Source organism: Cottoperca gobio, chromosome 12 (genome assembly GCF_900634415.1).
Source record: "Cottoperca gobio chromosome 12, fCotGob3.1, whole genome shotgun sequence".
Taxonomy (NCBI): domain Eukaryota; kingdom Metazoa; phylum Chordata; class Actinopteri; order Perciformes; family Bovichtidae; genus Cottoperca; species Cottoperca gobio.
Window position 1 is genome coordinate 13,757,111 of NC_041366.1, and position 16,669 is coordinate 13,773,779.

General features: G+C 39.7%; 1 protein-coding gene across 1 annotated transcript in view; it reads left to right on the forward strand.

Moving 5' to 3' along the window:
• Window positions 1-16,669, forward strand: part of astn2 (astrotactin 2) — a 244,671-nt gene extending 228,002 nt beyond the window's left edge. Inside the window, exons 20-23 of the mRNA XM_029444334.1 lie at window positions 3,782-3,923; window positions 11,919-12,019; window positions 12,632-12,815; window positions 16,158-16,669. Coding sequence (XP_029300194.1) covers window positions 3,782-3,923; window positions 11,919-12,019; window positions 12,632-12,815; window positions 16,158-16,395 — 665 coding nt within the window. The 3' untranslated portion in view covers window positions 16,396-16,669. The remainder of the gene's footprint in view (window positions 1-3,781; window positions 3,924-11,918; window positions 12,020-12,631; window positions 12,816-16,157) is intronic.

The following is a 16,669-nucleotide window of genomic DNA, read 5'->3' on the forward strand; positions in this document are numbered from 1 at the left end:
CTTCCAGATGGATCAGAGTTACTTAAGCGCTTCCTCGTGCTGTCAGTGACATAAGTGGTCTGTTCACACTGTACATGTAATGTCCAATTATGACACCTTGCCTCATGTCGCTAAGCTAAGCTAATGATTTGTCGCTCTATTTATGCCTAAGAGAGACATAACATCTTTCTAACTCTGTTAGTACACATGGATATTATCATGGCAAGTTTGTTTAGGACCCAAACTGTTAAAGAACAGTGCTGCAAATCAGCTACAATATAAACACTATAATCAACACATTATATAATGGCATAATCAGTGCTTTGTTTTCCAAGCCTTTTTCAAGGGGATATTTTGAAGACTCAGTAACTGAAGATGTTATGTTCTAGTCTGTGTCACATTCATGGTCATAAGTTATAGGTAGGGTTAAAAAAGAAAAAGGTAAAAGAACAAAACTTTATTCACAACAGAAAACGTCTTTGTTTGTGTAGGGAGTTGAAACCAGGTTTTCAAAATGTACGGTAATGTGTACACCTATCCAGCATCTTTGTCGCAACCTTCTTGCTTTCCATTGTGGTTCATGAAACCACTGCCACTTTCCAGGCATGTGTCTTTGACATAATCCTTTTCTCGGTCACTTATCGTCGCTGAAATTATGCCAAACCCAGGCACAACTCAATAAGATTCTGTAAATAGGTCCCATGAAAGAAAATGATTAATGTATGCCACACCTATCTGAACACATTTGAATACAGTTTGCATGCAGAAAGCAGCAAAAGAACAGAGCTCACTCCTTCCCCCCTGTGCTTTTACAGTTTTATTGCATTCTTTTCATTGTTGTTATTGTCTATAGTCAACTTGTGCTCCAGCCATTGTTGAACACACTCTGCATGCTGCATGAGTATGAGACAGTGTGTCTAACATTTGAGTTGTGCAAGTCAGGATTATGTTATAATCACATACATCAACTCACCGCGACTAAAACATAAGTCACAAGTGGTTGCTCCTGACCTGCGCTGTAGTCACGAATCAGCTCCTTGATTTATTCTGATTATCAAAACATCTATTGACAACATCATTTCTCTCTATGAACACATCCAACATTCTGAAACATCAAAACACTCACCGTCCTTTTTCCTTTCCTCTCTCATTGTTAGTCTCTTTCTCTCATCACTTCCCCCCCCCCCCCCCCCCCCCCCTTTCCTTCTTTTTACTCCACGTTTGTCCACGCTGTGTTTGGAGCAGTATTTTTCTACCTTTATCCTTTGAGAAGTGGCAGAAATCTGGCATTCAATTGGCATTCCGCTCGTAGTTGCTTGCAATAAAAGGTGGGGGAATAGACTTGAAAAGGCAGAATGTACACAGACCGTTTTAGGTCAACGGCAATCTTAAATAGAACTAATTTATGTCTGCTAGGGATAATTTAATGTTTCACCAATGTTTTTAAAAATATTCAGGCTAGTGAACACAGCACAAAAGTTTGGTTCACAATTCTGAATCAGTTTGTCGGTTCACAGTACTACCAGCTATAAGATATAAGTTACTGAAATCATGAATTTTTATCACACCTAAACAGTTTTCAGTTTATTGTAGCCGTATTGAGTGTCAGGAGCCTCCAGACATCCTGAGTGCGCAGCTCTTAGACAATAAAATTTGACGGCAAACACTGGATCCAATGTCACAGCTCACATAAATCTACCCTTCACCTACAATTCAGATCATTTTCAGTATTTAATTGTTCACGTGGGATTTTTAGATAATTCTGTTTCCTTAAGCGTTGCGGCAAAAATTATATGCAAACATATTTATGGATTATTATATAGGTCTACACACAAAAATTATTTCCATAGCAGTACTTTAAATATATATTTTTATTTGTAGCATGTCTATAATAGTCTTATGATGGAGACATGGGAAGCTTTACAACAGCCATCCAAAGTTAGAGAGAAACTGTTCTTTGCGATGTTCTCTTTGGTAAATGTGCACTCAATGTAGGCTATTATTAATCTCCAGAGTATTTATGATTTTGTTCTTATGATTGTAATTATTACAAAACCATTTAAGCCTTGCGTTGTAGTCAATTGAGAAACTTTCACTTACCTTGGCAGGAAACTATCCAGACAATAGAAGTGTGTGTGGTTAGGCTACTTAAACTATTTAAGGTTAGGGTAAGATTATGGTTATGGTTTTGTTAGATATTAAAATGGTAAACATGTCCTTACCCTAATCTCAATCGCGTGTGTTGAGTTGCCTAAGTATCACCATCAAACATGAATCATCTTTCAGTTCCGAAATGTTCTGAATTAACATTTTGTAACTTTGCGGAAATGTTCATTAAAAATGTTCCCTCATTATAATAAAAAGAAATTGTGATTGAGGCAGTATTATGTTTCTCCAAAAAAACATTTGCTTAAGAATACAATAAACATTTACAGGACAACCAAATGAAGTGCCTCAACTGTTCCATAAACAATACGGCAACAAAAAATTCAATTATGGAAAGTGTTTGAATCCCAGTCATTGGAAGACAGTGCACTCATTCTGTTGCTAAAGTTTAAATGTAATACTAGATCAATATGTACTTTGTTAATATGTTCTAATACTGTATATAATTGACCTCATTTGTACTAAAAAAAAAAGGTCATTATGTATAATGTCTGGCCTGTTAATAAACCGAGATAATCTTTCTGATTAATAAGTAGTTTTCACTTCAAAGTGAAGTATGAGAGCTTGTGCTCATGTACGTTGTTTATTCTAAAAGGTAAACATTAAAATGTAAAGCACAAACTTACTCCACGGGAGTTTGTTCCAACATTTTGACAAAAGCGTTAAAATCACAAATTTAGACATGTATATCTTCAACTTCTTTTTCAGCTCCAAGCTAGTTTCAACAACATAATAAATTAATCTAATTTGAGATTTATGTTTAGAAAAGGTAAAACCTTCGAAAGAGCAACAGTGCAGGAATGTGTTTGGGGGAAACCTCCTATACACAGAGCTCTTTCTGTGAAAAGGTCAAATCATTCATTTGTACAGTTCTTTTTCCTCTCTTCTGCAACCTTTCTTACCATCCCCTTGTGCCCTACCAGGCGGACTTACTCCCTGTGTTTATAAGTTGGCCCATGTATCATAAGCTAAAACTAAGCTGCCCTTTACCTCGTGTAGAAATAGTTGGAAATCCAACCGTTTGAGAGCTTTTAAACTATTTTGACAGCTCCCTCTTTTTTTCCATCACCCCCATGAGCACTGGAAACTGGCATCGTTTGTGTGTCTAAATGAACAAGTGTGCGTTGCTCGCCTTTCCCGTAAGCTGACATGAAAGACATTTCACAACTTGTGAAGTAGTGTTTTGTGAGACGCCAGGGTGCTCAGAGAGATATCATTGTAACAGAACCATGTGCCCATAAAGGAATGAAATCCTGTTTTCTTACAGTTCTGAAATGTAGTGTGTATGGGCTGCTGCCAACAAAAAGTCATATTTAATTTCACCTCGGGCTTGGTGCTGGCGAAATGGCTCCCACCGGACCGGGCAGAGGTGAAACTCGCCAGAGTCAAATGGCACAATCATTGATAAGGAAAGAATTGGTGTCATAACTGCAGGAATTCATTCATGACTAAGTTTATGTCGTGCTCCGTTGTTTTTCCTGTGTTGAAACGTGGTGGAACCAAAACATGTGGTATTGTTTAACTTAGAACAATAGATGAAAGATAATGTTGAAAGAAGCTCACACTTTTTTTCTGTTTCTCTATTTCTTCATTTAATCCTTCCTTCATTTAACTTTCAATTTCATCTCTTGACCAGGTGAAATTCTGAGCTTGGTGGATGATCTGTTCTCTGGATTGGGTTCATCCTGTGTTGTTGCCGGGAAGAGGACTGGAGACCATCCTCACTCTGTGCTATATTCAGTGGTCTTCAAGTGCCTGGAACCCGACAGTCTCTACAAGTAAGTCTGCCGATGCCGTTTGCCAAGTTTCCCAAGTCAATTAAATAACTGATTTAATGTGGTTGTTTATTTCTTCGCCCTATGAATAAACATGAGTCATAAATTGTTTTGTGTTGTAGTTAGTGCAGACATAGTTTCAAGGTTCCTGCACATGTCTGTGAAGTACGGAAAGTTCCTGATAATTTCCAGATCTCAATGGGTGTAATTCATAATAAATGGATATTAAACTTATCGGGAAAATGTTTGTGTTAATGAAGCTTTATAAAATATATTAGAAGCTGGAAGAGAATCGCCGTTTTATCATGGTGTGGGATTTTGTGTGCCCCTGTGAGCTCCTAGCAGAGTCAACAACACATAGGTCCCAGGTGAGGTGCTCGACTAAGACTTTCAAATGTCTATATAGTCCACATGTTCAAAAAAGAGCATCCTTGCCCAGAATAAGGAAACCAGGGCTAGACCTGTACCTATGGGGTCTAATAAAACTCTTGGGCACCAGACTGAAAGGAACACATTTAGGGGTATGACCTGCTGACCCTTGGCGCACTTATAACCAAAGAAATAGAAATAGAAAGTCCTGGATAAATGTTGGACTTCCTCCTTGTCCAGAGTTACCCGTGTGAGAGGCACCAGATGGATGCGCAGATCAGGACAGTAACAATCATACATTTTAGTTGGCAATTAATTGTCAAACAAAATAATTGTGATTAACTATGTAATTATCTATTCCCGATCGGTGCGGCGTTTGGCTTTGCAACTAGACCTACAGTATATCCATGAGATTAATTCCAATGGCTGCAATGAACTACCAACCCAGGAGACTCCTTAATCAGTGGTCAGGTTTTAGGAAGCTTGGTCTGTGGTCTCGGAAGCAAATGTGTAGAAGGAGTTTGGCGAGTCAAGGCAGAAGGACTTTTGTTTGTCTTCGTAGAAGGAAGACTTGGAGGTTTCAGAGGAAGTCTCAACCATCTCTTTGGTTGAGGTCGGCAAAAAGCGCCTGAGTGGCAAAGTGCCAGGGCGTGATGGAAATTTTCCCTGAAATTCTAAAGGCTCTAGATATGTTTTGGCAGTCATGGTTAATACACCTCATACATCAGTGTCATGTGGAGGTAAGAGAACGTGTCTGTGAACACCCAGAAGAGGGTGGTGGTTCTCATTTTTTGATAAAAAAGGAACTGGAGGGCGTGCTCCATTTTTGCTATTTTTAAGAAATATATATATTATTAAAACTAGAAAGTAATCAGAGAGTGCTATTACTTTACCAATGCTGCACAAACCTGTCCGACTCACCTACAGTATTCTGCAACATTGCTTTTGGTCTTGGCTCACAATTTATTGCAACCCAATTGACTTGATTGTTTTTCTGCCCACATTTTTATGAGTTCAGTGTTGCTGATAACCATTTAAAGACGTCTCATTAAGCATTATGTTGTGGCCATGTTTGCATCTTTCCCAAACAAGAATGACTAAAATATCAACAATACCACATCCTCCCTTAGGTGTCTACAATTCCCACTGAAAATACAGTCTTATTTCAGGGGGTCAATTTTGTTACCTACAACAGCTGGGTTGAGTTAAACAGGGAAGTATACTTAGTCTCAACATGGTGGAAGTGGTGGTTGCTTCCGTTCTTTTATGTTCTCTTTGGTCAGAGCAGAACAGGGTTTTAGTGAATACAGAAGGATCTCTGTTAAGAGGCGGGATTTGTTAAACTCAAAGAACAAATTGACCACTCTTTGTAGATTTCGGGGGGCATTTAGCTAACAGACAGACCTTGCCTTATGTCATTAAATGCGCTCATGGCCATCACCCTAACACATCATGTATTTACAACAGTAAGTCAAACTGTGACAGTGTGTGACACGGGCAGTCAAGGCTATTTGCTGTCCTGCAAACGTTGTTCAATTACCTGCATGGTGCTGTATTTTACTGCTTTACATGTTGACCTGTTTAATATATATTGTTATTTTAATTTACATACATGGAGGATCAAGAAGCACCATACAACATAGTGAATTGCAATAAAACGTCACCAGAATGTACAACCTCAAAAATGACCATAGAGCTGACGCAGCATGTCTCAAAAGCAATTAAATGACCATTTCTTAAAATGAATTACTGGACTGTTTTATAGGATTGCCCTACACTGATCAGGGGCTTATATTTTCGGTTCAATCAGTTTATGGCAAGCTATTCAGAGGCACATTTCAGACCAGACATCTCTGCCTTTAAATTTGTTTTTTTTATCCAATTGGTTATTGCGGTGATGTGAATTTTCTATGAGCACTATTTGCTCTTGCAAGAGCATCAATAATGAGTTTACCAGACAAGACCCAGATGTTGTTGTGGCTGTCATTGGACACATGAAACACACTGTATTCTCAGTTTTTGACTGTCTTCTCAGGTTTTGCTAAGGTTCTTGTGTTTATAATGCTCCTGCTATTCTTTGGCCTTGGATTGTTATGGGAGCCTAAACACTACCCCTCGAAAAGCAGCAGCCAGGATTTAAAGCTATGAGAACCCTCATCTAGAGTCACATTTCCCCAATCCATATGTAGGTATATACTCTATGTGCTGTACTAGTCAAAGTTATAAAAAACAAATAACTTGATAGTTGCAGTTTAATAACTCAATGCTGTATGATTTACTGCCAGAAGAGCTTAAATAACCTGAGATGTAAATACAGCAAAGCATCCTCACCACATTTACATCTAACAAGTGACCTAAAGGACATTTTATTTATTTTTTCTCAAACACTAAAGTTGAGAGAGGGAAGCTACATTACATGCTGCGAACAAGGCATCTATATTGCTTGTTTGTGTGGGTGCCAGAGTGAAGGTGATGGATGGATTAATGCAGTAATGCCAACGAGCTAACATTTGTCTCCCAATGACACAGCTATAACAGTAAAATATGTGCCATGTGGCTTTCTTTAATTAATCTATTACCGTTGAAGTTTGTGGTCACAAGCTGTCAGTTTCACATAACACGTAGCTCCCAGGGAAAAGTGTTCAGAACTGAGCATTTAAAGGAAATAAATGACAAAATAAATATAATAAAATACCCAGGAAGCAGTGAGCAATCATCAATGATTTTTATGAAAGCTAACAGCAATGCCAACAACACAATTACCATCTATTTAGTTATAAAATCACGAGTTTGACTTCCCTACAGGCTTTGACAGTGGATAAAGAATAGTGGGGGGATAACTATTAATTCAAACTGTAGAAGTCAGGCTTCCAATAACAAAACCTGCAACAAGAGCCTTATTTCCAACTTTGTAGCAGCGTTATCTTTGTTTAGGCATTCTCTACAGTTTTGTTTTTCCCTGATAAGAGCAGAATTTACGTAGGAAATTACGTCTGAGGGCACATCTGCTTGTAGCCAAACCCGCTTGTGTTAATCAGAAGCCTGATAAGACCTCTCCTGGTATTGGCTTTACACTTGATCATTACCAAGGCTGCTAACATTCCCCAGCAAACAAAAATGCTTTTTGCTCTTTGAAAAGTTACACATCTCATTCAAAAGTAAATACCAATTTACTGGATACAAAGTAACTTTTGTGTTGTAACCCAAACGTGTGAGAATTCTCTAGAGAAAATCAGGCTACTAGTAATACACTTGTTGGACTACCAGACCGTCAGCACAATTCACTAACCCCAAACCTTTGTGTTAGTGTTGAAGTGTTGTTTTCATTTATGGATGTAGAGTACAGCAAAGCTGCTATGTCCCCGTGGGACAATTTGTTTGACAGATAGAAGTCAATGAAAAATAAATAAATAAAAGTACAGCAATTAATCAAAAACACCAACTGCGTAAGAGTACACAGATTAACACCAAATGTCATAAAGTCATAAACTGGGGGACCACCCTGTTGCGTTCACAGCTAGTAACAAGCTTATTTGCATTTAGTTTAAAAAGCCAATAGTTGCTGTAATAAACGCTGCTGTAATATTGGCCTTTTCATCCACTCCCAAACAACATTTAAGGTCACTAAAAACTGACTTTTTGGAAACTCTGTTTTCATCGTTGATGTGTAGACAGGGATACTCTGTTTTTGGGTTGTCACGTCATCATGTGCGCTGTTACCCCCTTTGTGAGGCATCAGAAATGAGGCGACATTCTGACGGACGTGACTAAAATAGTGCTGGTTCTAACCTTGCTAACAGGACTTTTTACATGTCTATACATGAATGTACAGTTACTCCTCCACTATAATGAGGAACAGGAACATCCGCTACAAGGTCACTACAGCATTTTCATTTTGACAATGCTTTAGTGCACAAGTAATCTTTTTTAGAACAAAGATACTGCTTTCAGAAATACCCGTGTACCTGTGGACTAGGCCTTGGATTGATCGTGTGCTCCTTTCTGTTTTTATAATAACAGTTTACTGCACCAGTGAACTACTTTCTTTTATTCTAAACTGCAAGAATGTTTGATATGTTATTTTTAAGAAAGTAGCACAAAAGCCAGTGTCTGCCTGAGGAGCAGTAGGTGAGCAGGTGCACAATTATTTACAGGGGAAAGAAAGGCATGCACTGCTACAGACTGCCCATTTGAATGCATATTTGTTACTTCATTATATAATTAATATATAATATAATTGTAATGTTATTTAATATATTTATATGATTGAAACGGGACAATGATGGAAGCAAATCCTGATACTGGTTCACCCAACCTGATAATCTCGCCTTGATTTTGTCAAATGTCATTCAAAGTTCTGTTGGAGACGATTATCTCGAAATATCTCAGTTTCCAAAGATATCTGGCGCATTCATTTAAATCTGTTGAACTTTTAATGGGGTGTTGTCATCATTGCATTCATTAGGACTGTGAGTCTTGCTGATCTGCAAGTGAGATAATTCAGAGCTGAGCTAATTTTTCCAATTTACAATTGAAGGACAAAGCCATTTTTATTTAGGGCTGTTGCACCAGTGTAATGTCAAATGGATCTGAGGATTTCAAAGTCATAAGATACTGTAAGCTGCCATAAATTCTTCAGGCAGCGAGAAATTATTCTATGGTGGCTTTGATTGATATGTGGACCGGCTCTACTGATGTGTGTCCAAACGCTGATGTCATGGAATAGACATCCCCTACTGCCCTCAGCATGCCAAAAATACTGCCCTAATTGATCCTCTCTCACTCTCACTTTCTCTCATTCCTCATCTCTTGCTCTGTCTGTCCCCCAGCTTTCTGTCCTGTCATCCCTTGTTCAGCCATCTCTCCACTGTCTCATTAAATTAGAGGACAATGGTTACTTTAATGGCAACATTGTTAATTTACACAAACATTAATCTGCCATTTGTCCACTTCTTTGTTTGCTGAGCTTTCAAAACTATGGCACACGAACAATACAGAGGAGCCATGTGCTGCCAGACAGCCTTGGAATAGATGTGAGAGACAAGGAATTAGAGAGAGTTATAGACAGGGCTGAGCTATATGCAAGCAATGTAGATAGAAAAATAGAGAGACAAAGGAAAGTGTATCCGTGTGTGCTAGGGTGGGTGGCCGTGGTGGTTGTGTGGGTCTTGCCAATTCTGTTACTTGATGTTTTGACATTCTCGTGGCAGGCCAGGCTGTGGCTGCTTTCTTTGTTCTCCCAGGCGATCTTTATCATCACTGAGTGCCTGTACTGAGCTACTATCTGTTTCTATGAATGAGATCCTAACAGTATGAAGAACCCCTAGCCAAGGTTCCTTGGCACGACTGTGATCAAAAAGTTGTAAAGCTTCTCATATTTTCTGTAGAATGTCATATTTCCTTGAACAATGAGCATGTTATCCCTCATTTACCCAAACAAAAAGCAGATCTCCTAAGTTGACTCTCCGTGAGGCTTAATGTCATGGCAGAAAAGGCTTTATTACTGTACATAAAAGTCTTGTAATTGCTGTAGGGGCGGTGGAAGGGGGAACAGTACCTGTCATTGATGCCAACCATTTAAACAACCAAAAAAACAGCAATAAAAGGCTGGCAAGCCCACATCCTGGGTCCCAAACAAAACTTTTAACAAATTGCTTGATAAAAACTCTCCCCCCCCCCCCTTCTCCCACCTCATTGTATCCATCTGCACGTTATGTGGCCGCATAGCGTAATTTAACCAGTGTGACTGTTACATGCCGGCATTGTTTTGCTGTCCAGAGGAGCCAGTGAGGCCTGTGCGTCTTTTGTGAGATTCTTGGGGAATACCGCATTCACCCTGCTGAATAACAAGACCAGACAAACTATGTGAAAAATGTCCCAACAGGTCATGTTACATCAAAACAATCATTGGGACAGCAAATGGGTTTAGAAAGAAAAGCAAGTTTTGTAACAACAATAATATTCCTAATTTCTTTAGTTTCATGTATTTCTTAAAGTATTTGGCATTGGAATGCCATCTCAGTTTTTCATTTTGTCTCACTGTCTTTTGTGGTTTCCTTGTTGTCATTCTGTTGTGTTTACAGCGGTGACTCTGTGGAAATACTGTTGAAAGCTTACAGGTTTTTTTTTAGAACTTGTTACAAACATTTCTCAATTCACTTTTTCAAAACTTCCCCTGCAGTAAGAAAAACAGTGCGGAAAAAAACAACAACCTTCACATTTGCATTATTTATAGCATTTAACATACAATTCTTATAATCACACAACTCTTTTCAGATATTCTGATTGGAGCTCTGCTCCGGTTGAATTTAATGGAAATGCGTGAGGTCACCATGATTTACTGAAGACCTAAAAAAACATTTTAGGGGGAAATATCGCCCCCACTGCCTTTCTCTTTATACATCCGTGGCAGTGTTGTGTGGCCAAATAGTTCTAAGCTTATATACTGACACCGATACTTTGGTTCATTTTGATGAGTCCTAGTAGGTAAAGCATAGCTAGTACTAATAACATCACAGATGGTTCTATACTAGCAAGCATGCGTAACAACAAGACCCTGAAAACAAAGCAGGTACATGGATTTAAGTCATATGTTCTCCAGAGAATAATCTGAAAAGGCCAGCTGCTTGAAAAAGGCCGGTATCTTAATATGGAGAAAATGAATACGACACAATAGCAAGTTTGGCTAAACCAACATCAATGTTATGACCCTTTTTGAAAGATAAGGGGTGTGTAAGACTAATAAAAGTAGCTTCTAGCGTTTTCCTTGGTGTGGTTTCGGTGGTTGCCATGGTCACACAGAGAGACAGTGGCAAGTTAAAAGTTCAACCATCATCAAGACAGCAGCGGCAAATAGCATGTCGCCGCTGCCTGCAAGGATACATCCTTTTTTTTTAGATCCAATACGAGCAATTCCTTTGTGTACTTGTTCTTATTCAGAAGTACACAGATTGGCATTTTCCAAAGGATATGTAAAGGTTATTTGTTTTCTATTCCGAGCCTTGTGGCCCCAAACATGCGTTACATTTTCTCACGTGTGCGTCTCATATCCTAATGTCTTGAACCTTTTGCTGCAGTATCTTATCAGGGTACTGAGTGGTCGTGAAGTCTGTCATGGAGCCCAAAAAATTCTGATGTTTGACATTTTCAGACAGGAACTTTGTCCTTATAGAGTGCTTGAAGTGGAGCCAGATGCCCCTTTACTCCTGTGTCCTCTGCCACTGTAGTACAGACTGCACTCATTTTCAGATATAATTAAATCCCACCATCCCTGGCTCCTTATTCGCAAGTCATTTTGCTGAAAAAGTATAGTTGTCAGTGTATGGTTTTTTTATGACCAAATATATCACCTAGCAAGACCACCATCTTATCAAGCACATTACCCTGCAAACTTGTAAAAAATTACACTATTTAAAAGCTGTGTCAGCATATATATGTGTCAGCATATTCAAAGTGCCAATCATTTGTGTAGTTGGAGTTTTAAGATTCTTGGTCAAGGGTACACTGGTAATGCTTGCACGCTGTTTTTCACAGTGTTTCTTGCTCGCTTCCGACACTGTTTCTTACCTTATCTCGGGACGTCGGTGACAAATAATAAACTTTCTTCTGTTGCTTTTTTGTCATTTTCAGATTTACTCTCCATGCAGTGGATAGCCGAGGCAGCCACTCTGAGACAAGCTTTGTCTCAGTACGGACACCTTGTCCAATGGTGGATGACAGCCGAGCCGAAGGTACTCTCTCTACACGATTTACCTAAATTGGTGCTTACCCACAGTGTTCATTATTTAAATGTCTTTAAAGCACAACCATGTACAATTTTAGCATTACACCGTTTCATCTAACTCAAACTTTGATTTTAATTTACATTATGTAGGCTTATTCTCCATGTTTGATCAACTCATGAAGTTAAAAAGTTAAATTACAGGAAGGAGGTCGAGATTCACAGGATTACAGTTATCTTAACTCTTAACTACCCTCATAATGTGCACATGCTTGATAACATATTATGGTTATTCAAACAAGCTGTGTGCAAAATGTAATGGGGCACCAATTCCACATGTCAGATTCAATTAATCATGAGGAGTTTGCCAGGCAGAAAGACTACATTGAGTTGCATTATGGGAAGTGTAGGATCCAGTGTATTTTATGCTTGGCCTATTAGGGACTTAAATTCCAGATATCGATTTTCAAAATCCCTTTTTCCATCTGCCTCTTGCGAGTTCCCCAACCTTATTGAAGTGCAAACTTTTCATCTGCTAACTTGCTTTCCTCGCACATGTTAAATCCCTTTTTTCGTCTCTATCTCTGTTTCTTTCTTCTGTCTGTCTCTTACTTCCTCACAGAGATAGCAGACAAGGTGTACAACTTATATAACGGCTACACCAGTGGCAAAGAGCAGCAGATGGCCTACAACACATTGATGGAGATCCCTCCTCCACTGCTATACAGAGTCCAGCACCACTACAATTCCCACTATGAGAAGTTTGGAGACTTTGTCTGGCGTAGTGAGGATGAGCTGGGCCCCAGGTGAGAAGATCTGGGCGATACCACAGTTTTCTTGTCCAGGTTGAGAAGATGCTTTCAATATTTCAAATTGTATAACAAGGGACAACTGTTGTTTTCTTGTTGAGAAATGTACTTATGTTTTCCAGTCTGCTGTTATTTATCCAAGTGTCCTTGTCATCGTGTTTGATGACGTTTTTTGTGTTGTTTTGGATCAATTACAGTCACCCTGTGGTTTCTTACATAACAAAAGCCAAAGCTGCCTGAACTGGTCCTGCCAGATTCAGACCATTAAGCCATTTCTCATGGCATTGTCTGCACCCCCTCTAAGCAGGAGCATGTTACACAATTGCCCCCTCCTTTTTTCCCACTTTCCAAAGCTGGAAAGCAAGTGGGCAAGGTCACTGTGAAAACTCTGGGGTTACAGTCGCTCCTTGCATTACCATGGTGATGCCAAAACAGTGTTTGTCGGCCAAGCCAAACACTAAATTTGATAGTCAGCTAACACTAACTCGACTTCAAACTCCATTTCCTCTTCTTTTCTCATAAAACAAAGTTCCTGCGTGTCCACAACATGCCACCCCGACATCCTCTCACCCATGACCCTCTTAACAGGGACACCCCCATTGATAGTTTGCTGTATGAACTGTCGCTGAAACATTACGACCACATGGAGAAGAAGGGAAGCTCACTGACTCAAGTAGGTAGCAATAAACAATATTTGAAAAGAAGTATAGAACAAAAACATTCATGTATGCAAGTCTGACAAGGAAGTTGGACCAGCAGTGCTGATGATAGCAACACAAGATCTTCGGTTACGGTCCAATGTTTTGGTTTGTCCACCCCCACTGCCTGGAAGCACTCCTTTCAAGCCATAAATAATATAATAATCGTGGAATAACTTTGGTCTGTAGAAAGATTATGCTTCTCTCTGATTGGTGAAGGAGGGTGGGAGGCACGGGTTGGCCATTGGGACTTAATATGGGGATTGGGGTGGTCGGATGGTGTGTTTGTGTGTGGGCAGCAATGAGGAGGAGGAGGAGGGGGGCTTTTGGATGAGCGAGCACAGATTATTTACTGCCTGAAGTTGGCAGGGTTCAGCCTCGTTGGGGTAATTTACAAGCAGGCTCTATTGGTGGATGCCTTTTAAAAGGTAACGGAATGGCCAAGTGAAACGTAAGCAAAGTCAGCACTCCTTCAGGAGCTGAGAATCCCAGGAGCCCCCAAATGTCCACCAGCATTGTTACAACTGAACGCTAGCTCCTTTCATGATTATATTGTTCTCTGGACATGTTGTGATGCATTGTTACTGCTTATTTTTACTTTCACTGTAAACACGACTATTATCTTGTACTGCAATGTACTTTTTCTATTTCCAGACATTAGTCTCTTTGATTTTTACCTCGATTTAAAAAAAAAACTGCTCTCCCTATTTTCATGAATCTTCGTGGAACGGTGTAGCATGGGCCGTGGAAGTGCATCCGAACAATGGGGCGGATAGATGCATTATTGTACACGTTGGTTCTATATACGACCTTCATAATCTGGTCTGGGATTGCCTGCACATGGCTCTCACCTCTGACGTCACAAGCAAACATGAGTCAGAATTGTGGTGCTAACAGTGTTAACAGTGCTAACAGTGCTAACAACGGCAGTAGTACTGGCAGAGCTAACAGTGGTACCTTTGGGAAAACCGGTGGGTGGGGTTACGCCGTATGAGCGCAGTGCAGCGGCGGTGGTTAGATAGCCAGTGGGAAGTGAAGGGAGGACCTAACATGCATGCGCGGCCGGCCCGACTACTAATACAAAGCACAGAGAAGCCCGATTTACAACACGCACAAAGGGACTGTGACTTCATTCTCTGCTGCTCATGCTCCACTATATCTTTACATAGCAAATGGTTGTTCGCTGCTATATTATAGATCTGATGTCGTATATAAAGTCTTTAACATTGCAAAGTAGTGCATTTGACCTTGACAGAGGTCTGCGCCCTCCCTGTGCCCTTCTAGTTTGATGTTGTTTTTAGTTCTGGGCTGCATTTCCTTGAGGCTGTGTTTGTGTCGTAATCAATTACTTTGGATTCAGTTGAAGCCAAATCTTTGACTTAGTAGTTAGGCAACTAAAAGGTTACCGAGAAATAATATTTTAAATGTGTTTTTTCCCCGTTTTTTATTTCTTTGTTTGTCATCATGAATGGCATTAAATGTGTTTAATTTGTCCATAACTCACATGCTCCCAAGCCTCCCTTGATTATGTGTTTGGTAGTCTGTTTTTTCAGACGTAAGAATTTAAGGGAAATGAGAAAATGTTTCCCCCTCTTTTTCAGCAAATAAGTGAAAAGGATGTCTGTACTCCTTGCTTAACTAAAGACAGATGTTGATGCTCAGCAGACACTGCTTTTCAAAACAAATGGAATTTTGCCCTTCTTCGCAAGTGTTTTCCTCATTTCTGTATCCATATGAGCTGAACAACCTTGACTACGTATACTGTAGGTGTATTTTGTTGGTCTATTTATGTTTTGCAAGTACAGAATAGATGCATGGGTCTGTGTGTGTGTGTGTGTGTGTGTGCGTGCATGTGTGTGTGCTTGTGTGCGTGCATGTGTGTGTGCGTGTGTGTTTTGACCTCACATATGGCTACTTCATGTCGGAAACAGCAGCTCCAGGAGAGTTACCTGGAAACCAACTTAGTTTCACTAACTGTAGACAGCTGCACCTGGTGAATTGTTCATCCGAATCAGTACCTGAGAATTAATTCATGCAATTGCATGTGTTGGTTTTGATCCAGACTGGCAGTCCTGCCAGAATGACACAAGAGAAACTGTTGCAATTCTTTCAATCCTGGTAACATTTACAGCTGGGCGTTCATGGGACAATGGCATATTTGTTTGTTTTTATATATTTATTTCATTTTTGAATGATACTTTGTGGCACCAAATGAACACCCTTGCACCAAGGTAGATGGAATGGTGCATCTGAGGTTGTGTTTATCAGGTGGCCACATGGTTTTCCATCCATCCAATACATGTCAAAAGCCATTTTTGTTGCTTTTCTCACAGACACACACACCAGCACTCACATTTCCAAAGTTTTATAAACTACTTTTATGATTTCATGATTTTCAAGACTAATGTGAATGTATCATCTGGTACATATTTGAAATTACACATGTGCAGATTTTGAAATTGCTTGATTAGTTTATAATTTTTTTTTATCAATTTATGGTTTAATTTGAATCTGTTTCTGTCTCAATTGTGGATGTCAACTTACATTTCAGAGGAAATGTAATGCTGATGGGATTATTCAATTCTATTTGTGTGATGATGTTAATCTTGGATACATTTTTTTTTGTCTTCTCCTTCAATAGAAAAGCCAACCTGATACTACATCGGGTGGAGAAGATCAGCCACTACTGTCGGTCGCTCCTGCGCAGCACCCACATCCAGAGCCGCACCGACACCATGGCGTACGTCTACTGCCGGAGTGAAGAGGGCCGACCTCCCAGTAACACGTGGCATGGCTCTTTACATGAAAGTCGCACCTCATGCATGGAAAAATTAATTTCTGTACAGCGTAACACATACAGCAACACCAAACTTCGATGAGACAGGAGTTTGGAGATGGCGGCGGTGCACTTTTGTTTCTTTTTTCCTGCAAAATGACATCAATAATTGATGTACCTCGTCGCCCACTCTGCAGCAGGTGTCTCTCACGTTGACTGATGGATTTTAAAAACCAGGAGAGCCTAAAAAACCTCAGAATTCACTGGACATTGAGTTAAAGCTACAGAAAAACATATTTTTTCTGTGGGCTACTTTTATTATAACACTGAGGATGAAAAAAAAAAAAAAAAAAACGTGGAGCGACCATATTTCTCAA